This window comes from Sus scrofa, chromosome 13 (assembly GCF_054392235.1).
Source record: "Sus scrofa isolate SSC_HxYL_T2T_F1_AM1 chromosome 13, Sscrofa_HxYL_maternal_Yorkshire_Landrace_v2.0, whole genome shotgun sequence".
Lineage (NCBI taxonomy): Eukaryota > Metazoa > Chordata > Mammalia > Artiodactyla > Suidae > Sus > Sus scrofa.
The window spans coordinates 150,463,270-150,486,211 of NC_139395.1; the positions used below are offsets into that span (position 1 = coordinate 150,463,270).

At 45.0% G+C, this 22,942-nt stretch overlaps 1 protein-coding gene across 31 annotated transcripts in view; it reads right to left on the reverse strand.

Moving 5' to 3' along the window:
- KALRN (kalirin RhoGEF kinase) overlaps positions 1-22,942 on the reverse strand; it is a 695,174-nt gene that overhangs the window by 52,564 nt on the left and 619,668 nt on the right. For all 31 annotated transcript variants that reach the window (XM_084990933.1, XM_084990932.1, XM_084990931.1 and 28 more), the window contains 10 exons: positions 15,619-15,749; positions 10,556-10,622; positions 8,926-9,029; positions 8,674-8,743; positions 8,278-8,364; positions 7,326-7,418; positions 6,510-6,560; positions 5,563-5,640; positions 1,493-1,678; positions 907-1,078 (listed from right to left, as the gene is read on the reverse strand). In XM_084990933.1, coding sequence (XP_084847059.1) covers positions 907-1,078; positions 1,493-1,678; positions 5,563-5,640; positions 6,510-6,560; positions 7,326-7,418; positions 8,278-8,364; positions 8,674-8,743; positions 8,926-9,029; positions 10,556-10,622; positions 15,619-15,749 — 1,039 coding nt within the window. The remainder of the gene's footprint in view (positions 1-906; positions 1,079-1,492; positions 1,679-5,562; positions 5,641-6,509; positions 6,561-7,325; positions 7,419-8,277; positions 8,365-8,673; positions 8,744-8,925; positions 9,030-10,555; positions 10,623-15,618; positions 15,750-22,942) is intronic.

Below are 22,942 nucleotides of genomic sequence, written 5' to 3' on the forward strand. Positions count from 1 at the left end.
AAGGTGACTGCTAACTCTTGATTTCAGTAATACCTTGAGACGTCCCAGAACAGACTGGAGACTATACCGAGAATGACGCTCCCTATGGGAGGTGTGCCGTGTTTTCCTGCTTCCAGTGCAGCCTTGTAGAGCTGTCACAAAAAGAGCCAATGGAGGCCCAGAGAAACATCATGACCTGCCCAAGGTCCTCATCTAGTGCATTTCCTTTAGTTTTTTCCCCACAGCCCTCAGTTCTATGCCAGACACCCAACAAGTGCTCTATTTGCATCATTTGAAAGAGTCTGGATCCTAGACTAGAAGAGGTGACACACCCAAGTGTGGACATGTGTGTGTAAATGTGGGAGCACACATGGCCATACAGTACTCCTGCAGGTCCCTGAGTGCTTCCTTCTCTGTGCAATTGACAATTGCTTCTGGGACGGTTCAGATATCACTGAAATTTAGAGTTGGAAGTCACCTTTGTTGGGAGCGAAGGGGGATCTGACCTGATCTGCCAAACCCCGAGTTATCTCTAGATAACACTAGGACCTGTGACACGACCAGCCATTAGCTACCAAATGAAAAAACATATGTCACTAATAGCTGGCCCCTAAGACCAGGAGGATGTGCCCATTTCAGACTTTTGCCCCAAGTATTCTCAGCTGGTAGTGGTGACCCCATCCCCTATGCCAAGGCTGTAAGAGGCTGTCTCTTCTGAGAAGGTGGGGCATGATAAAGAAGCCCATCAGTCAACTTGCATATGCAGGTTCAGAAAAATTCTAGACAATGTGTTTCTGAAAATTACAAAGTTGGAATGCATATACAGGTGATCAAGGCTCATACCTCACCATGAGCCCAGACCCAAGGAGGCTCAGAGGTATGGGGTCCCCTGCAAATGGCCTGGCTGGAAGGCAGACCCAGACCCACCGTTTAAGAAGTCTCGCTGTGTTTCTAAGACTTGACTGATGTCCTGCACCCAGGCCTGCCGGATGTCAGCGTTGGCGGCTTGCAGGATGACCCTCTCCGAAGTCTCCCTGTTCATGAGCGCAAACTTGCAGGGGTCATTTTCCACGTTCTCCTCCAGGACCAAGTAATTCATCTGGAAGAAACCAAGGTGATCCTTTTCATATCTAAGTGGTTACCAAAAAAACAAAAAAACAAAAAAACAAAAAAAAAAAATCAACCACACATCTCAGTTCCTCAAAGTTTTTCTTTCAGGAGACGGTTCCCCAAAACATGTCCTGGATCTAAAAGCTTCAACAGTTTGGTTTCTGTCTCTGAGTGAATGACACGATCTTGGGAACCTGGGAGGATTGGGATCCCAGGAAAGACTGGCACGTGGTTCCTTACTGTCACGTCTCCTCACAGATACTCAGCCTTCTAGCCCAAGGAGTACCAGGCTGAGCGGTCTTCAGTGTTCTGGATCCTCGCTCCTGCCAGGCCTCTGTCTTAGGGAAGCAGTGCCCTCAGTGTGGCTCTTCCTTGACCCTCCTCATCCCTCAGGGATCCTCACCTTGATGCTCTTCTTGAACATGTAGCCTGGGGTGAGGGATCCCTTCCTGAGAAGTTCACTGAAGATGACAATTTGCTCAAAGAGGAACACACGCCTCTCCTTGGTCCGGGACTGCATGCCGGCATCCAGCTCAATCACGTAGAACGTATCCTGCTGCAGCAGCTTGCCCTGAGCAGTCAGGGTGCCCTGATGGACAGAAGGGCTGGGGTGAAGTAGGTGAAAGACGGGGATACAACCACAGACCTCCGGGTCACAGGACCGTCCCCTCACCCGGGACATGGACAACAGACCTGACAGGAAAAGCCTCAGGCTCTAGTAAGACTACTTAGCACCCAGCCAATCATCTAGGGCAGGCCGTGGCCACCTTCCCATTCACACGGAGCCCTGGAGGGAGGGAAAGAAGGCTGTGGGACCCCTAGGAAGCAGCTCCAGGAAAATAGCAGAAGGAAGGTAAAGTTATTTGCTACAATGATGTTTGGAATTAGCCTGGCCCTTTGTGTATTTTAATAAAAGGAGAACAGAGGAGTTCCTGCTGTGGCTCAGAGGGTTAAGAATCCGACTTCAGCTGCTTGGGTTGCTGCAGAGGTGCAGATTAGATCCCTGGCCAGGAGCAGTGGGTTAAAAGAACCAGTGTTGCCGCAGCTGCAACTCAGATTCAGCTTCCCTATACCATGTGTGTGACCATGAAAAAAAAAGGAGAACAGAAAGTAGGTAACTCTGGAGCTGGAATTGGCCTTTCTGTCCTTGGAGCTCTGAGAGATGTGCCTGCTCGCGCCTTACAGCTTAGGCCAGGACCTGGGGTGCTCTCGTAACCTTGAACCTAGAACCAACCTATGGCCGAGGGGTGATGGAAACAGGGCCACAAAAAATCAGATGAGTTGGGCCCCTCTCTTCTATTATTTCCGAATGGGGAACTTCTAAGGTCTTAGTCTACCGCTATAGATCAACAGGTCATTTGATGGATGATACACAGGGACTATAGATAAGCTGTGGGTATTTTTCTGGGTCTCGTAATTTCCTTAAAATGCCTCCAGTTACCAGACCAATTTACAATAGGCCTAGGAGGTAGAGCCTATTTGGTCTGACAGGTTTTTTTTTTTTTTTTTTTTTTTTTTTTTTTTTTTTTTTTGCCATTTCTTGGGCCGCTCCCACGGCATATGGAGGTTCCCAGGCTAGGGGTCTAATCGGAGACGTAGCTGCCAGCCTATGCCAGAGCCACAGCAACGCAGGATCCGAGCCGCGTCTGCAACCCACACCACAGCTCACGGCAACGCCGGATCCTTAACCCACTGAGCAAGGGCAGGGATCGAACCTGCAACCTCATGGTTCCCAGTCGGATTCGTTAACCACTGCGCCACGACAGGAACTCCTGGTCTGACAGTTTTAATAGACTCTCAGAAACATCATCACATCTGCAGGGGGAATACAGCTCAACCCAGCAAGTCTTCACAGATGCTACGAGAGGGCCTTAGTTTTTCTGCAACAAGAAGATGCTGACATCTGAGACAGTGGCCAGAGGGCCTCCTCTGAACTGTACGCTCAGGTGACAGCTTTTTCACTGTAGTGCAAATGTGGGATTCTCTACATGGTGCCTTATTCCAAATATTACCATCATACGGGTCATTTTCCTCTCGTGTTCCTGAGAAACACTTGCCCTCTGCTTGGATGGTGGTTCCTTATTGTCAAGGTCAGCAGCCAAACAAGCTTATCTTTACCCTGGCCCAAAGTTAATATTAAGCCAGTGACCAGCTCTAAAAGCTCTATTAATATTATATAACAGCTTGAACTATGAGTTACAGCTTTGCCAGAGCCAAAGGGAAAGCTAGAGGATTTAAAGGGGAGAGAATTTAAGAGAAGGGATAACTTCTCCCTGACCCAAATCCACGGACTTCAGATGGAATGGAAGTGCGTTCACGGTCCTTCCCAGTTAGCTGAAGGAATGCAAAGCAGATTCTCTGGGGCTTTATAGAACAAGGAGATGGTGGAACTTGTTTTAAAAGAGAAAATAACTCCACACTTCTGTGTGTGTCCTTCCATGAACACATGCACACATACAATGTCATTCCTGTGAAGTCTGACTTGGGTCAGATACTGCCCCTCCTGTCAGCAATCAGTTCTCCAGGGACCAAGGGAATATCAAGTCAGACTCCTGCTCAGAGAAACACAGGATATCAAGGGTGAAGAGCAAACAGATTTACCTGGCTTGTTCAGAAGAGCCTCAGCTCTGGCATAATTACAAGGGAACTTCACCTAGTGTGACTAAAGAAACATTGTCTAGGAACTCAAGGTGTGTTTCTGCAGCATGACCCTGCTTTGCCAAGGCCTCAGATCTACTGTAGAGAACAGGAACTTGTGAAAAATGAGCAGCAAAAGACCCTCCCTACAGTTCCTGGTGACAACAAAGCAATGGAAGTCAGACGGGGCTACCAGGAAGGACAAAAAAAGACAAGAATTTGGTTCAAGACCATCATGAATCCAACTCATTAACCCAAACCTGAATACAGAATTTCCTAAATTTACTTATATACCACTCTGTCTTAGGTCTATTCTATCACATCTAGTCTAGTTTAACCAGAAAAAAAAATACCTTTTTTCCAAAAATGAAGAGTGTTATCTTGCAGGATTACTGAGAAACAGAATTCGAAGATTCACATCTTTCTCTAAGGGGGTTCAACAACAACTAAGTACAGTCAATACTTGTGTCAATTTCAATTTTACTGTTTTAGTATTTAGAACGGATTTTTTTTTTTTGGTCTTTTTTTGTCTTTTTTCGGGGCCACATCCATGGCATATGGAGGTTCCCAGGCTAGGGGTCCAATTGGAGCTATAGCCATTGGCCTATGCCAGAGCCACAGCAACGCCAGATCTGAGCTGCATCTGCAACCTACACCACAGCTCACAGCAATGCTGGATCCTTAACCCACTGAAGTGGGGCCAGGGATCGAACCTACATCCTCATGGATGCTAGTCAGGTTCACTAACTGCTGAGCCACAATGGGAACTCCCTAAAATAGATTATGTTAGTTAACAAATGAAGTGTGAATATAAACTAACAACAGCCACTTATTAAGTTTAAATTAGGAAAGTCAATTTGCTCTTCAAAAATTCACTGTTAGAGGTTGAATTATATCCCCTCTCCAGTTCATATGCTGTAGTCTTAACCATGGTACCTCAGAATATTACCTAATTGAAAGACAGAGTCTTTACAAAGGGAATCAAGTTAAAGAGAGGTCGTTATGGTGAGCCTGATTCAAATATGACTGGCATTTTCATCAAGAGAGGAAATGTGGATACAGCTATGAACAGAGAGAAGATGATGTGAAGATACAGGAAGAAAGCCATGTGGACATGAAGATGGCCATCTATAAGCCAAGGCCTGAAGAGACCCTTTCCTCATGGCACTGAGAAGCAACCACCCTTGCCTATACCTTGATTTTGAACTTCCAGCTTCTGGAAGTGTGAGATGATAAATTTCTGTGGTTTAAGCCACCCAGTCTGTGGTACTTTGTGGTAATTTGTTACAGCAGCCCTAGTGCGCTAGCATATTCACTGAAACCCATCTTGGTACATCTTGCTGTTTCTTCCAAGACTCGACTCTCCTCTTCAAAGAACAGAAGTATGCACTGTGATGTTTTAGAGCTTTTAACATTCATTTAACTAGAAAGCCAGCTACTATACAGAACTGGTTATTAGAACTACCCTCTTCCCACAGAAGTGTTCCCTTTTCCCTCTGGTTCTCCTCTCCCTCATATTCCCAGCATTTCTCAAGCAAGAAAGAAAAGGGATGAGGTCTTTGGTAGGTCCACAGTTATAAAGAATTTGGGGTCTTTCCGATCCCCTTGGAATTCTGACTCTGGCTTGGTGTACTTCCCGTGACTGCTCTATGACTGGAAATCCTACATGGATGCATCTTCTCGGCCTGTGTTCCAGAGTGGCCCAGGCACAAAGGCACAGATGGTCAGGGAAAGAGACAGAGAGGGTGGGGATAGGGCTTCTAAGGGAAGTTGCCCATCGCCTGGGCTCCTGCTGCCTGGAAGAGAGAGGGCTAAGAAGCTTTTTTAAGGGCTCACCTCAAATCCCTGCAGGCGTCCCAGATTCATCATGTCATTGCAGCGTTTTGGAACAAGGCACATTAACTCCACTGCTTTCTGTGAGAAAGAACAAGGACCGTGAGGACAGGGAGCAGCACTTAGGCAGAGGGCTCAGGGCAATTCTGTGCTGGAAGACAGGGGCCTCCCAGGGGCTCCAGGACCCTAGAAAAGGACACTGGTCCCTGCAGCCCACTTCAGAAGAAGCAGGGATTTTCTGTTCTAGGTCCGGGGTGTTGGTCATCCATGCAGCAGCTCCACAAGAATCACTGACCACATGGGGGGTGGCTGCTCCCCAGACCATCCTTTTCCTACCTTCCCACTTTTGTTTATCCATTTCCTTTCCTTCCTGCATTTTTCTTTCTTCTCTTTGTTGCTTCCTGGCTGCCCAAGCAACAGCTTAGCCTCGCTTGTGAAACACTAGAGGTTTTAACCTAAAATAACCTGCCAGAAGGGTCTGTAATAGCTCTGGCTTAAAATAATCCCCATGGCGACACAGCCTCAAAGGACTTCACTTAGGAAGTAATCCTTGGGGATGGGAGAGGGAGTGAAAATGGAATAATTTATATGTTAGACTCAAATAGTACCTGGATCCATGGATCCATGAATGAAGCTGCACATAAACACCCAATCTCTGCAGGATGTTACAAGGCTCAAATACCACCTCTTCCCACCACTGGGAGCCACAGGGAGAATGCCAGTGGGGCGAAGCTCTGGTCTGGCCCAGGATCAAATTCCAGAAAAACCCTCAATGTGTTCCTTCACCTTCACCATTCCTCATCCTGCTGAGCAGTTGTTTGCAAGGGGCTCTGACTGTCTGAGAGGAGGCAGCCTGGACCCTCTGGCCTCCAGCGACAATCTTTCCCCTTTGGAGGCAGACCTCCAATATTATCCCTAAGAACCGCCAGCATTACAAGCAAAAAACTCACCTCGATATCTGAACACTCCAAACCAGCCTTCTCGCTGTATCTCAGGAAGTCCTAGCACATGAGTAAGCAGGGAAGGGGGTGGGGAGGGTGAAACCAGTTAGGAAAATCGAGCACTATTAAAAAAAAAAATGGAGCACCATAAAAACCCAGATAATGCCCAGAGGACTTTCCTTCCCAACAGAGAGGGCGATGCTTTGTGGTAGCTGAGATATGAAGTTAGGAGTCATAGAGGACAGAAAAAACCCTCAGAATATTCAAGGATTCAAAGCTATGGAAAGGGGGGGTGAGGTGAAGGGGAAAGTGTGTGAATAGGGATGAAAGGAGAATGACGATGACAAGGAACAGGGGACAGGACAGTCAAATCTCTCTTCCATTTGCCTCATGTTTCTGTAAGACGAGCCAAATGAGATGACTTAAAATGTAAAATTGGATCAGTTTTTAGGTATTACTCATCTAAGTTTTCTCAGGCCTCTCCCTTCTCCTTGTATTCTACTCTGATTTTATGCTCTTAGTATTATACATATTTTTGAAGCTTAGTCTTACATATATATTTTTAAGTCAGTGATGGCAACAAAGGAAGAAAGTGATTTGGAAAAAAGAAAACCAAATAACAACCAACTTTAAAGGCACAACAGGCATGCAGTTTATTTGGGGGCAAAGCTGACACAAACAACCAGCAGACAAGCTAAAAACCCATACACGCCTGCAATTAGTTCACAGGAAAGGGGTGGTGGAGATAGAACCTTGAGCTGACCTGGTCCCTAACCCTGACGAAGACACTTCTCTAACCCTGAGCCAGGCTCACAGCCCTTTTACCTTAAGGAGCAGCTGATATTTTGTTATTCTCTGAATGGGCTTGATAAGGAAGTCGCTGAGCGTCAACCTTTGATTTATCTCCTGTTTCACCTCCTGGAACACAAGGGAGCTACATCAGGAAAACAGGAGCCAGAGGATTGGGGTGCTCTGGATTGGGGTTCAAAGGCAAGGAGGGCTGGTCTTCGGGTCTGTCAATCAAGGTTTAGAATCTTCAAACCAGGCAATGGGGAGAACCGCCTACATGGTAGCTCATTTGTTATTAACGACATAGCATATCTCGCCGTCTCTTTCTTACATGCCAAGCTCTGAAACACTCTCTGTTCACACCTAGTCTTGGGGACAAGCTGGAAAAAGTATTGTTTTCTTGCCCACTCCAGGGCTAAGTCAGAAATGAAGGGCTTCCCCCAGGAAACAACAAGCCTATGGGCCGGGCCCTCGACTCAGATCTGCAAACACTGTCAAGGGCTCTTTTCAAGTGATGGTGTTACCTCTCCTCTGGCAAAATAAACACTTCAACGTTGGGGCAAAACAGACACTTGGAGCTGCCTGTTGGACCCCTGGAGACGGGAGCAGAGGCTACGTATGAGGTGCCTGTGAGCACCTCTGGGAGGAGGAAGGTCCTCAGTAAGCAGTCTCCAGGGACTGGTGAGGAAGAGTGTGGGTTCAATCAGCTCTGGGGTCATGGGAGGAGGACCGGAGCTTCTGCAGCATCTTTGTGTCACAGAGGCATTCTGCAAGTGGGGGCTCCAAAAATAGAACATGAATTGGGGTGCCTCTGCCCCCCTCCCCAGGAGCTCATGGCTCTGTTGAGGCAGCTACCCCTGTCCTGAAGAGGTAGATGGTGCTATGTGGGGCCATCTGCAGATGGGTGACGACTGGTGTTTCTGAATGGGGAGGACTTAGTCTGAGTTTCTTGTCCCCACCCTGGTTCAGCCAGGCCCGAGCAGCTTACTTCAAAGTAGGCGTCATACTCAGCCACGATGTACTCGGAGCGCGGCTTGTTCTGGCAGTACCACACGTAGATGTGCAGCTTCCGCTCCTGCAAAGCCAGAGGGAAAGGTACTCAGTCATCTGTGCCTTGCGCTCAATCTCAGGGCGCTAAGCTGCTCTACATGTGAAGAGAAAGGCAGAGATATGGCCCATGTTTTGGAGTTGCGCCAAAGTGGCTAAATATAAAGGCTAGAAGAGTAAACATAACAGGCAAGAGCCCATCTTCCAAACCGAGAAGGAGAGAAAAAGCCCCCAACAGCTCAGAGAGGGGTGAGAAGGAAGAGCAGAGGAGGGAAGGAACTGTGAGACGTATGGTGGGAGCCTGCTGAGATGGGGAGGGGCACCGGGCAGCACTCACATGTTTAATGAAGAGCTGTGCCAATCTGTCTTGCTCCTGGATGCACTTTTCCAGTTCACCCAGGAAAACACTAAAGGAGGATGGAGATAAGAGAAGGAAGCCAGTTCCTCAGAACTGTACTATTTCTCAATGATGAGATAAATGACAGACGATCCTCCCCAAAGCCACACCCCCAAGGTCAAATGCAGGGGGAGGGTGGGAGAGTCCTGGGTTCCCAGGACACCCTGGTCCTCAGGGTGACGTAGCACTTACTCCTTGTGCCAATCATAAATCTGGTGAATATTTCCAAACACGATCTTATCCTTTCCTCGCATGTCCTCGGGGACACCCTTTTCTTCTATTCTCTTCATGAAGCCCTGCAGGGCAGAGGCAATGGTGAGTAGAGCGTCTTTCCCTAGAAGGCTTTCTGGGCCAACATCCCCCCCAACCCCTCCTCTCCTACCCCCTACCCCCAGCACCTGCAGCCCATGGACACCCGCCCTGTCTGATAGAAGGGCCAGGGCTTCTGTGGTTTCTCACCATTCAACCAGGACTTCATTCTGTGCAGTGACAGACAAAACTTTTATAACATTCTGGGTCTCTTTCTTTGTCTCCAGCCCCATTAAGGAGGCAAGCAAAGAAGAAACAGTTGCCTATTCCTCTCCTATCTCCCAATCCAAGTTAATGATGTCTTTAAAGGCTCAAAACTAGATGTGTCTAACCAAGAAATAAGTCTTCACATATGAGTATTTTAGAGTCTGTAAAACGCTATCATATATGATGTTATTTCAGTGTTAAAAATCAAATGGTAGGTTGCACAGGCAGCATTTCTGCCCACCAGCAGATGAGGAAGCCGGTGCATGGGGAGTTACGTGATTTAAGTTGCACCACCGATGTCTCACGTCCCTGGACCTCGCTTTCTAGACTCCCAAGCCCTCCACCCCCAGGCTGGGCTGCTTATGGAGGCTGCTACACTTCTAGTTGTCTCCATCCCACCTTGGAGAAGAGGATAATGCTCCACAAGCTAGAATTCAGGTCCTCTATGTGCCTGGTTAGTCTGTGTATCCAAGGTTCAGGATAGGTGAATATGAATTCCTAAATCAGCAGGTGTCATAGGATGGGGACTTAGAGACCCAAGGTAAGGAACCAGCAGGTGACTTAGATACCAGGCATTTACTTTTAAGACTTCACATCCTTTCGTTTAAGACGATTAACAGCAGGGCTCTAAGCCCTCTAAATTATCCATTGACTTTCTTAGACTGTCTCGGCTGAGTGTCTAAATCCCCCTAAATTAAGCCCCTATGGAGAGAGAGCCGTTTTACTCACGACCACATTGACGCTGAACTGTGGACCTGCCAATCTTGCCTGATTGGTGGTGTTTTCTTTGTCTACCCCCTTGGTAGCAGTAACACTCTCCTTAAAGTCTAAGGAAACATAAGTCCCAAGGTTTCACTAAGAATGACCTGCTTGATCTGCTTAGTGCTCATGGTGGCTCGCTGTGAAGAATTTATGTCCATATATTCTTATATGTGTGTGTGTATGTACACATATACATACACATGCACACACGTATACATACATATATAATGTTAAATACCAATGAAAAGATGAAAAGTTGTGGAGCCAATAACTTGATCACCTACAACAAGGTGAAATGGATTGAGGTCTAACCCAGAGGCTGCAATGTTTGGGGCCCAAGTCTCATCTAAATCTCTTATAATATTGTGAAGGGAAAAGAAGAAAATTTACCTACATCTTCTGTTTGATCTGTTACCATTTTTCATTTCATTTTTGAAAATACCTAGCAAAATACATACTGTCAAGTTAGACCATCTCGGGATCTAGGTAGGGTACTATGCGCCTGGTCAGGTGACCAAAGACCCACCCTGAGCCATGTACTCACCTCCACCACAATCCCCAAGTCCTTGACATAGTCTTTCTCAGTCTGTACCAGCTCATTCAGGACAAACCTGAGCAGGAGATTAAGAACAATGAGGGTTCCTTTTCACTGTGAGGCAGGAATTCTTTACACAAGTTCACAGTTAAGTGACTTTGGCGCTTCTATGACAAGACTGCGCAGATGCCACACTGGCCATGTGCTGACTGGGGATCCCTGTACAGGGGGCTCCCGCTGAGGAGCTGAGGGCACTGAGGCCGAGGGGCTTTCCCAGAGGGCACGCAACAGCCAAAGAACAACGTCACCACCCAGTCATCTTCTTCCTACTCTTTATGCTTCCCCCCTCTCACCTCTAACTGAACAGCTGTATCGACACAAAGACTAATAGCCACTTTGCAAAAGTGGGTTATGAAAGCTTTGAGGCCAAAGGATCAGCAGGAGGCTTATCCTCCTTCATGTCAGCTCTATCCTCTGCTTAAGACGGAGAGAAAGACATTTGTGTGCTAAGCAACCTTTGGGTCTCAGAGACACTGTCACCAAGTGAAGTGTTTGAGATACAGAAGTTACAATTATTTAGACAGGTGTCCACAGTAACTGGCCTGCAAAATCCCCAGTCAAGGCCAGAAAGACTGACTGTAGACGGTCCCTAATCACCACTTTCAATGTGGCCACCTCCCCACTCCCAACCAGACGTGGGATTTAACCACTACAAGGACATTGACTTTCTTGGTTTTTTTCTTGTTAACCATTTCCTCTTCTTAGAGTGTTTGCTTTTGTGTTAGTTGCTTCATCTGGGTTTCCTCAAGCTTGGAGACAGTAAATACTGTAAGCTCTGGTTTATGTAGGTAAATATTGAGGCTGTACTGCCCAGGATGACAACATGGGCAGCAAAGCTGGGATCTGAACCCAGTGGTATCAGAGTCCAAAGGCTCTTTTCTTTCACTGTTGCCTGCTGCCTGGATAAACTACTCAGACTGGCTCTCTGGAGTCGCTAAGGCATCCAATACTTCTTTCTTTCTGTCCAGGCAGTAAAGGGCTGGACCTAAAACACACATGGCTGGGAGTTCCCATCCTGGCTCAGTGGTAATGAACTGGGCTAGTATCCATGAGGATGTGGGATTGATCCTGGCCTTGCTCAGTGGGGTTAAAGATCTGGTGTTGCCATGAGCTGTAGTGTAGGTTGCAGATGTGGCTCAGATCTGGCATTGCTGTGGCTGTGGTGTAGACCAGCAGCTATAGATCCAATTTGACCCCTAGTCTGGGAACCTCCATATGCCATGGGTATGGCCCTATAAAGACCAAAATAAACAAACAAACAAACAAACAAACAAACCACATATGGCTGCGCACAAGGGCAGGGCAGTTGTAAGCAGCTTACTGGAGCCAGACTTGTACTATCTAAGTTTGAAGGACTTTTGTCTGGGCCCACACAACCACTTTTTAGCAGAAGGGATCATGTTCTGGTATGTCCAAGAGGAGCCCCAACACAAGGGTGGTAGCTGTTCTGAGTCCAGGAAGCAAGTCATCTGAAATTCTTGTTCCACACAGCAGAGAGAAATCACCGAATCCTGGGGCCCGGAGCCTCAGGGCCCTGGGTAGGAGGCAAGAGGCACATTCACTTCTTATCAGCGCACCCTGCACTTCCAACCAGCTCCCTCTCTCTAATACACACAGTGATGTGTTTTAGGCCACAGGAAAGAACTGGCAAGGCCAAATAAAAGCATTTAAATATATCTTTAGCATGGTCTGAATTACAACTGGGAAGAAAGTGGTTAAAAGAAAACCCACAGGAAAGTTAGAGTAGGAATTTGGGGCTAGAAGGGCCTCCTGGAGAGGAAGTCCAGCTCCCTGCCTCCGAATGGTATTTCTATCCTAAGCTAACTGCTGACAGTGAAGGCTGGCCTGGGCTTGCCAGCCTCTAGGGAAGTGGATTGGACTAGGTGCTGCTAGGGGACCTGGCATCTCCTCCCTTGAAGAGCTGATGAAATATTTGGGGAGATAATGACACATTAAAAGACATTCTGAAAAAATACAGACAAGATTTAAACTACCTGCAACTCAAGGCAGAGCACAATTAATTGCCAAATAAATTGGACTGACAATAAAGCAGTAGTTTGCATGTTCAGTTCTTATGAGTGAAGGTTATTTACAAAGTAAATGTTATTCTTTGGTCCAACTAAATTTCTTCCAGCTACAGGTCAGACCCACTTTTGACCTCTATCCATCACAATGGTAGGGAATGGCTAGTCTTCCACTGAAAAATCTCTTAGAGCCTTAGCACTGGCTGTTCCCTGTGCTGAAAATACATTTCCTCCATGGCTAAAGGCTAATTCCTTACCTCTTCCAGGTCTTTGCAAATGTCAAAAATATTTACAACTGCAACACGGCCTCATCTATACTCCTAATCTCCCTTACTATTTTTCCTTTCTTCCCAGGCTGTAGCATAGCACACAATTTCTTTTAAATTTTGTTTATTGTGTGATTTCTCCCATTAATATGTAAACTTGGTTCTTCTGTTGTTATTGTTTGTTTTATTCACAATATACCCCAAGCACTTGGTAAATAATAGGTGTTCAACAAATATTTGTTGAATAAATGAGTGACTAAAACTCGAAGACAATCAAGACTATTCTTGGCTTTTTTTCTTCCCCGGGACAAATAACTGTTTTCATCTTTTTTTTCCCCATGGATCTCCATTTAACCCTTTGAGATCCTACTGGGTTGAGTCTCAGTTCTCTATGCTCCTCAGCCTCCAGCCTCACACAGAGTTTACAGTTAAACATCTACACATCTTCTCTTTCATTGTGACCATAAGTCACAGCAGGATAGAATAAGGGGAAGATACAGTAAGAGGAATGAGTCATTCTAACAGCTGGATTTTTCACATCGCTCAGGATGTAGAGATATGTGGAGTTGGGCAAGAGAGTGAGAAGAGATGGGTAATGGGTAAAAGAGGAAAGAAACTTTTGCCTGTTAGAGCAAAATAAGACAATTTGTGTCTGAAAGCAAGACAATGACTTAAATGATGGTTCGCGGGCCAATTTACAAAAGTAGTGATGGGTTTTGTCAAGGACCACCTGTCCCTTCAAAGGTCACCTCCCTGATATAAGCTTTCACTTCCTGATATGTTTGACTTTGACTTGGCAAGACTAGAAGATCAGCTCCGACTCTTCCTCGTCTATTTGAAAACAACCTGAGAAGCTAAGAAAAGCCAACTTTTACAAGTCCTAAGAAATTTCCCTTTGGGGATGGTATTTCTTTACCTCTATTCTATTCTTACCTCTATTCTATTTTTGAGGTTCCTCTGAACAACCCTAAAGCTAAGGGGATAAATATGGAAATAGAGCACCTACACATGCCACTTGCTCATTTCCACTAGGAGGTGACAGCCCTGCTCTGGGGCCAGGCCCTGGCTGTGATATTTCCTAGGAAAGAGTCATAAATGGTCACTTTGCCTCTTTCTGGGCAACAGAAGGACCTGGCCTCATTATTTTTGCTAATCTTCATGTCTACGACCAGGCTAAAGGAGTGACGAGTTTGAGGGAGGAGAGAAGGCAAATTAGCAGCAGGGAGGGCCCTTTTATATCTGCCTATCCCATTCTCACTGTGCTTACCATCTTTCACACATTGAGCTATGTCCGAGACTAATCATTAGCAGCTCTGCTTCCAACACTGAGTCAAACCCTAAACAAGAAAACTGAAGTTTCAGAGGAATTGCGGTTTTGCGTTAATGGTCTGCTATCTTCTTGATCAAATCAAGTACTAGAAGTTTGACTTCACATCAGGGTGGATAACTCAAACCCTGCATAACATTTGGGCTCTTATGAAATGGACCACAATGTGAGTTGTGTTTACCCCTAACTGTTCAAAAGGTAAAGAGGTTCCCTTGGAACACAGCCCACAGAGAAATAAGTCAGGCAGAAAAAGGTAAATACTCTGTGATATCACTTACATGTGGAATCTAAAAAATAAACAAACTAGTGAATATAACCAAAAGGAAAGAGGCTCACAGTTATAGAAAACAAACCACTGGTGACCAGTGGGGAAAGGGAAGCAGGAAGGGGGCAAGGTAGAGGGAGAGGATTAAGAGGTACAACTGTTATGTAGAAAATAAATAAGCTTCGGAGTTCCCATCGTGGTGCAGCGGAAACAATCCAACTAGGAACCATGAGGTTGCAGGTTCGATCCCTGGCCTCGCTCAGTGGCTTAAGGATTGGGCATTGCCATGAGCTGTGGTCAGACATGGCTTGGATCTGACATTGCTGTGGCTATGGTGTAGGCTGGCAGCTGTAGCTCTGATTCGACACCTAGCCTGGGAACCTCCAGATGCTGTGGGTGCAGTCCTAAAAAAAGAAAAAAAAAGAAAAAAAAAAAGAAAAGAAATAAGCTTCAAGGCTATATTGGACAGCAAAGGGAATAGAGCCAATATTTTATAAGGACTATAAATTGAATATAACCCTGAAGAATTGTGAAACACTATGTTGTACACCTATAACTTATATAATATTGTATATCAACTATATTTCAATTTAAAAAATTGGGTTGTAAAAATAAATCCCCAAAACAGAAAATAAATATCACTATATAAAAGTTAAAAAAAGTAAATAAAACTTTTGGAAAAGAAGTGGAGCTTGAATCAATCCTGGCAGCCCTTTTCCTATACCATTCCTTTCTTCTACCTGGGGAAATATTTCCTTAGATGAAACTCCATCAGACTTTCTACTGTGGCTTCTTTCATAGGAAGCCATAGTAATGGCTCCACAGTTCCTTGACCTTTGCTGTTTTCTTTTCATCAGTATGTTTAAAATTGCTAACAGACCTTGGTTATAACCACACTTGGTCAGGAATAGCCTCTATCTCACAGAAACTATTTCAGCTAAAAATTCTTCAAGCCAGTGCCCCCTGTTGATCAATGCCACACTGTACAAACCCAGGTCACCTTTACCGAGAACAGATGGTATCCATGGAAACAGTGTGGGCATCTCTAATTCTCCCCAACCTGCCAGGACCCTTGCCCCTTGTCCACTGCACGCACGTGCACCAGGCTGGAATCTGGGGAAGCCACTTACATCCTGCCTCTCAGGGCCTTGGCTTTCTGTTCTTCTTCCAGGTTTCTAGGAGGTGTGGGCGGGGTCATGCCCTCATTCAGGCAGCCTGTGGGGTCTTTCAAACTCCCCCGGTATGAGCCCCCTTCCAGACTCTGAAAAAAGAAAAAGAAACAGCCTTAGAGACGTGTATATGGGAAGGTTGTCTGGACGCCCTCATGCCCCCCAGCTCAGCCACAGCCACCTTGGTAGATCAGTCACCAAGGCTGCTCTCACTGAACCTCAGTGAGGCACCAGGAAGCCAGAGACCCCACCTTCCTGCAGCAGGGAGCCCAGAGCTGCCGCCTTCTCAGGCAATCAGGATGTATTTGGCGTTAGGCAGGGGCTGCCAATTCCCCCAGACATAATGAATATTGTCAAAGTGACTGATCTCTGGGTAAGAGCTCCAGAGAGAAAGCGAATCATTGCAATTCTACACCAAACATTCAGTTAGAACAGAAAATCAGTTGCAGGATTACCACATGTGAACTGACGAGGGGAGGGGAGTGAGAGGAGAATTTGCTTGGTAAAGTCATGTTTGTTAAACTAGCTACAGTTTTCTCTGAGGATGCCAATGAGATGTGGATAAGAAGAGGTAAACAGATTTTGCTGTTTACCTCAAAATACTAATGTGATAAATATACTAATTCACACTGCCTTGTTATATGTTCAATAAAAACTGAAACAAATTAATATCTCTATATTCTGTAATGTCTAAACACCAACTGGATAGATTATGTAGACAATAAAATGATAATCATGAAGACTGTGGCAACATGTGAACATAGCAATAGTAGCTGTAGCAATAGATGTTTTCTAGAAACATCTTTGCCAAGGTTATTTACCAAGGGCTTTCTTTAGTTTATTAATGCCTTTCATCTCTTTTAATTAAGGTGCTGCAGGACTGAGAAACAAATTAAAGGGATTAATATGTTACTCTAGAAAGAGCTAAGGGTAAAGGATTCTAATCCCAGCTCTGCTAGTTCCTGAATGATCTTAAGTGAGAAGCTAAAATCATTCCATGTTTCAGTTTTTCTCAATTTTCAAATTGGGCCCCTCCTTTGTACAGATCTCTAAGGAAGAGGCAGAGACATAAGTTGTACATGCTCCTGAAAGACTAAAAATGCTCTCTAATGGTGAGTTCCCCCACTTCCTCCATGGATGGAATGATTAAACAATAGGGATACAAAAAATGGGGTCAATCTTAACATTTTTATAAGTGCTGTATTAGAAAGAGGACACAGTGACACATTTTATTTTGCAAATTGGCATTAACCATGTGGATAAACAGTAAAACAAGATCAAAGTCAAGGTGGGCAACTGTAAAACTAATATGAGAGAGTAATCCAAACTATCCATACAAGATGCCTGTCTACTACAGCCACTGCTGTAGGAAAAGGAAAGGCTTTGAACACATCAGTCCTAAGGTTAAAGTCACAAAAATCAAGAAGTGCCCCTGAAGGGAGTAGTAACAAAAGGCTTCAGCATGGACTTAAACAACTTGAACTTGAAGTACCTGTCATGAACTCACTTAGCTGCTGTATTTCAAGATAGGCTGAGGAGAGGTAGGAAAAGTCCAGGGGAATGAAACAAAAAGCAAATGAGGTGACCGATGGGCCATTATTCGAGAACAGGCAGGGGACATTAGAATTGGAGGCTGAAAAACTTAAAGCTGAGAAGAGATGTCAACCTTATTTTCCTCCACCCCACCCCCAAATCAACAGAATGTGCCAAGGGCCAAACATGAATCTGTCACTAACCCTAGAAACCAGCATTAAGAGGACAGGGTTTTCATTCAAGCTTGAGAGAGGGAATTTCTCTTAACTTGAAATGAAGGTATTTCACAGAACAAGCAATCAACCATGGGACGTTGTCCTCCAGAGAAGCAGCCTAGGCTAAAAATATAGAAAGGTCAAGAAGAGTTGAGCTAAATTTATAGATTCAGGATCTGTAACCAGTTATTAAGGAAATGAGTGTCTGGCGCTGAGGCTTGACAAGCCACTGGACAGATAGGTTTTCCAATGACATGTGACATATCCCCTGGTGCCATCACCAGAGACAGGCTTCCTAGGCAGATGGACCCAGCTGGTGACTGATCTGATTATATGCCTTTTACTTCCCTTCTCCCTGTCCCCACTTTCCTGTTCCAGCCTTTGTTCTGCAGCCTGTTGGCTGGCAGAGTGCTGGCTGACATCTCTGCTACAAGGCCCTTCTTGGACCATTCAGCTTGGTGTGGTCCACTTGCAACTATCCTACATCTAAGGTATCCAAAGTGCTTGCACAGGGAAGTATGTTCCATCTCCTCCTGCCCAACCTGTTACATGACCAAAGAAGCCCAGGCTTCCTCTGAGGAAGGACTCTCTGGGATGGAGCTGAGGAAGGCAAGGGCAGTGAGGGAGGAAGAAAAGGGAAATACAAGGGTTGGCTAAGCTGTCTGCTGGAAATCTGTCTCAAATAATGCTGTTGGCTGTAAATGTTTCTCTTAATTCAAGAGTGATTTCCTCTGAGGACCTGGCTACCTGTGCTAGACCTGGGCTATGGGGTCCGAGCCAAGGGCAACTATGAGTGACCTGCAATTGTCTGTGCTGTTCCCCTAGGGACACAGGAGGTGATGGCTGGTTGATGAGTAGTGGGCTGTGCAGTCACAGGAAGGACTTCTGCTCTCTCTGGGCCTCCAGCCACAACAGTTTCAATAGACAAAAAAAAAGACATACAAAGGAGGGCACAACAAATGTTGCAAATGGGTGTTCCTGTAGTTGGTGCAAGTCCAAGGAAAAGAAATGCAAATAGAATTCAAAAAAGTAGACCAAGTATAGAAGAAGGCTGTTGCCACAATAAAAAATGAACACATCCCCTGTCAGCTGGGTCTTGGAGCACATAAAACGCCCTTCCTCTGGGCTCTTATAAGCACATTTTACACATCTCTGAACAGCATTCATTATACAGTGTTGTGACTCATCATATCTTTGTACTCAAGCAAATTATTGTGCTTCTACTACTTGCTGAGTATTTGCAAAGTGCTGGAGAAATGAAGATCGATAAGATGATCCCCTGCCCACCATAACCTAAGCCACCATGGGCATCCTTCTAGACAGGAGGGGTATCATGGAAGATGAAAAAAAAGAGCAGGCAGCAGGTGGCTCTATGGTGGGGTGTGGAGGGAAGGAAAAGGCTTAATGGAAAGAGGCAATGCTTGAACTGAGTATTGAGAAATGGAAAGGATTTCGCTGGGTACACCAATGGGAGGACGTTCCAGGCAGGAGGAGTACTGTGAGTAAAGGGTCAGGTTGTGAAACTACACAGGGCAGCCTGAGAAGCTTAAAGCTGCCTGGTATAGGTAGGATACAGAGTGTGAAGTGGGGGAGAGGTGGATTGGTTGGTGACTGCGTGCTATGTGAGCTGGGGGCATGGGTACTGGGGAAAGAAGAAGTAGGGAGTGAAACAGTCAGGCCTTTAGAAGCATGCAGGATCAGCTCTTAAGGAGCCTTGTGTGTAATATGTAATCTGCAAACCCCCCAAATCACTATGCTGTATACTTGCAACCAACACAAGATTGTAAGTTGACTATGCTTCAATTAAAAAAAAGGAAGTAAAGGCTTTACCTACTACTTTTTTCTCTTCTTTTAAAAATTTTTTTGGCTACACCCGCAGCATGTGGAAGTTCCCAGGCCAGGGATCAAATCTGAGCCACAGCAGTGACCCAAGCCACTGCAGAGACAATGATGCATCCTTAACCTGCTGTACCACAGTGGAGACTCCAGAAAGATCAGTCTGAAAGCTCCTAAAAGCTTTTTTTGTGACTTGGAAAAATGCTTCTGATATGACAGTTAAGGAAAACAGAACTTGAATTTTATATACTCTGTAATTAATTACATCATTTTAATCTTTCAGGATCTCCCATTGACCTGCAGCGCAGGACTCAGCAATATGACAGTTAAGGAAAACAGAGCTTGAATTTTATATACTCTGTGATTAACTCCATCATTTTAAAAGGTGTCTAAAAGAAAATATATCTAAATTTTAACATTGAACATGCCTAGATGATATTATGAGATAGAATTTGTGTTTAAACTCTGGTTATTTTTCCAACTTTTCTTGAATGAGCATATAATGCTTTCATTAGTCAAAAAGAACTATTAAAAGTTTTCTTTTTTTAAGAAAAGATCTTTTTTTTTAAAAAAGAAAAGATCCTTCCAGCATTCATGTGAAGAGACATCAGGTTAAAATCAGTGAGGAAATGTTTGCAATAGTCCAGGCAGGAGAGGATTCTGAGCATCAGCCCTAGACTCTGAGCTCCACTAGGGAAGGTTCTGTGTTGGCAGGCTGGCACATAGTAGGACTCCAAGCATTTACTGAGTGTAACTCAATAAAGAGTTTTATATAAAACTCTTGGGGAGAGGTCAAAGCTCACCTGATGAAACAATAGGTAAGTTTCTGGTCCAGCACCACCTACCACACCTACCACATCAACCTCTCAGCTGCCCCACCCCTTTATAAAAATTAATATAAAATCCCGACTAAGAAAGTATTAGAGGTTAGTCATTCCCAGGCAAACTGGAGGTAAGGGTAGGGAAGACATTTTACAGCAGAAAAACTGAAGTCTGGATTTTTCAGGCAAATGACAGCACAGGTTTGTGACTTTGGGTGAACTACTCCTGGTGGAAATCTAAACTATTCTTTTTTAACAAGCTTGGGAATCTTTTCCACAGATGGATGCTAGAGGAACTTAGCATCGTATCTACACTGGATACGGTGGGGCCATTATTTCCTCTATCGGGACTATGAACTTCGGTTAACTCTGCTTTTGACAAAACAAGCTGATTCATCTAAAGGAGGACAAAGCACACACACAAATGCAGGCTGGCCCCAGCCATGTTCTGTGGCTCACAGGCTGAACTAGGGAGGTGAACGCTGCCAAGGTAGGAGAACCAGAGGATGGAAAGTCTCTCTGAGGCAGGTGGGACTGATTCTCAAGATGCCAGGCCACCACATAGATAGACTAAATAAGCATTCAGTCCTGGTCAGCCCCTTCCCTAAAGACAGGATTTTCAGCCAAAGGTTCATCTGTGCCATCCTGAGCTTAAGGAACTACTGTGATGTGCCACTTGAAGACAGGAGCTCAGGGGGGAGGCTCTCTTACTAGAGGTCTCATATTTCATCTCAGGCAGGTGAGAGAATCCTGGGTTGTTTAGAGGTACACTCAGTTCCCACCAGGAAGCCAGGAAGCTCTTGTTCCTCAAGCTTGAGGAATAAAACTAAATCATAGATTGTTAAGCTATTACCCTGCAACATTCACCCGGCCTACTGATCCATTGACTAACAAATACGGTGACCCTGTGTTCAGGGTGTGACTACAGAAGATAAAGTATGACTGGTTCCCTTTCCCTGCCCTTTACAATGCAAATGAGGTGGCTGGGAGCTAACAGCTGTGGGCTGTTCACTTATCAGCTTACAAAGAGCATTCACACCTTAGTCAGTCTTCATCATAACTCTGTTGAGATTAGCTTCAGGTAGACAGAATGATCATTGTTATTCAAAAAGATACATGAATCCCAGTGTTCATAGGAGCACTACTCACAATTGCCAAGACATGGAAGCAACACTGACAGGTGGAACGCAGAAAGATGTGGTACATATATACAATGGAATACCACTCAGCTATGGAGAAGAATGATACCATGTCATCTGCACCAACATGGATGGACCTAGCGATTATCAGACTAAGTGAAATAAGCTAAATAAGGACAAATATATATGATATCACTTATCTATGGAATAAAAAAAAGATACAAATGAATTCATTTATAATATAGAAATAGACTTACAGACATAGGAAAAAACTTATGGTTTACCAACAGGGAAAGGAGGAGGAAGGGTAAATTAGGAGGTTGGGATTAACAGGTATGCACCACTAATACATAAGACAGATAACCAACAAAGACCTACTGTATAACGCAGGGAGCTATATTCAATATTTTGTAATAACCTATAAGGGAAAAGAATCTGAAAAAGAATATGTGTGTGTGTATAACTGAATCACTGTGTTGTATACTTGAAACTAATACAACACTGTGAATTGACCATACGTCAATTAAAAAAAATCATTGTTGATAAGTGAAATAAAAGAGAGGCCCAAGTAGACTAAGTAGGTTGCCCAAGGCCACACAATAAGTGGCAGAGGCAGCACTAATACCTAGGTCTTCTGATTCCTTACATAGCAGCAGCAGCAGCAGCAGCAGCACCATCAGTATATCTGTCTAGGGAAAACTTCAGTAAAAATCACCCAGGAAAAGCAGGGGGAGTCCTTAGTCCTGGCTTAGAGTTAAAGATAATACTTTAAGACAAAACCCAGAAAAAGTGTTTGAGCTCTATTTGGGGGGAGGCTCTCGGTAAACAAAAGTATTGATTAAAGACCAAGGCTGGCAGGTGAGATCTCAGAGGCGTCCATTATGTCCAGAGGGACTCACTCGAGGAGTTTCCAAGGGTCTTTGGGGTTTTACCTGCACTGCAGCTGAGTGAGGACCTTCTGTCCTGGTTCTCAAACAGCAGCTCTCCAGCAGCAGAGAGCCCAACTCCTGGGGGAGTAGCTTTGGTGTAGTCATGACCATATGATCCTAAAGCACCAAGGGCAGCTTTAGGACTCAGGGACAGAAGGCATCTCATGGCTTCTGGGCAGAGCTTGGGGGCCAAATGATTCTAACAATAGAATCTGGTGTCATCTCTTGAGCAACCAAAAAAAGAAAGCAGAAAGAATCTAAGCCCTAGAAATGATGTCCAAGTATGCTAGATGTGCCTGTAACATTTCCAGACTGTTAACTGGGCAGGACCTTATTTTTTCTTCTTATACTGAACTGATTTCCATCCATGGGTTCTGTCCTCTGGAGCCACCAAGAGGGAGACTTGTCCTTCCTCCCCATGGCAGGGCTCAATTATTAGAAGATAGCTCTTGTGTCTTCTCTTTCCTAACTTCTTCCAATACTTAACCTCAGCTTCTTCAACTTTCTTTCCAATGACACGGACCACATGGTATTGGTTACTTCTTCCAGGGCCCTTCCATTGAGCTCAAGAACATTTTAGAATGCTGAGTTCAGAACCTAATGCATGACTCAGCCACAAATTTTGACAGGCGTGGTCTGAAGGGCTTGGCGTACAATGGGCTATTACGCCCCTTGAGCTGTATGTTCTACTTTGATTAACCCAGCCTATGACCACACTGGCTATTTTGGCAGCTTGCACACAGTTTTTTTTTTTTTTTTGCTTTTTAGGGCCACACCCATGGCATGTGGAGGTTTCCAGGCTAGGGGTCAAA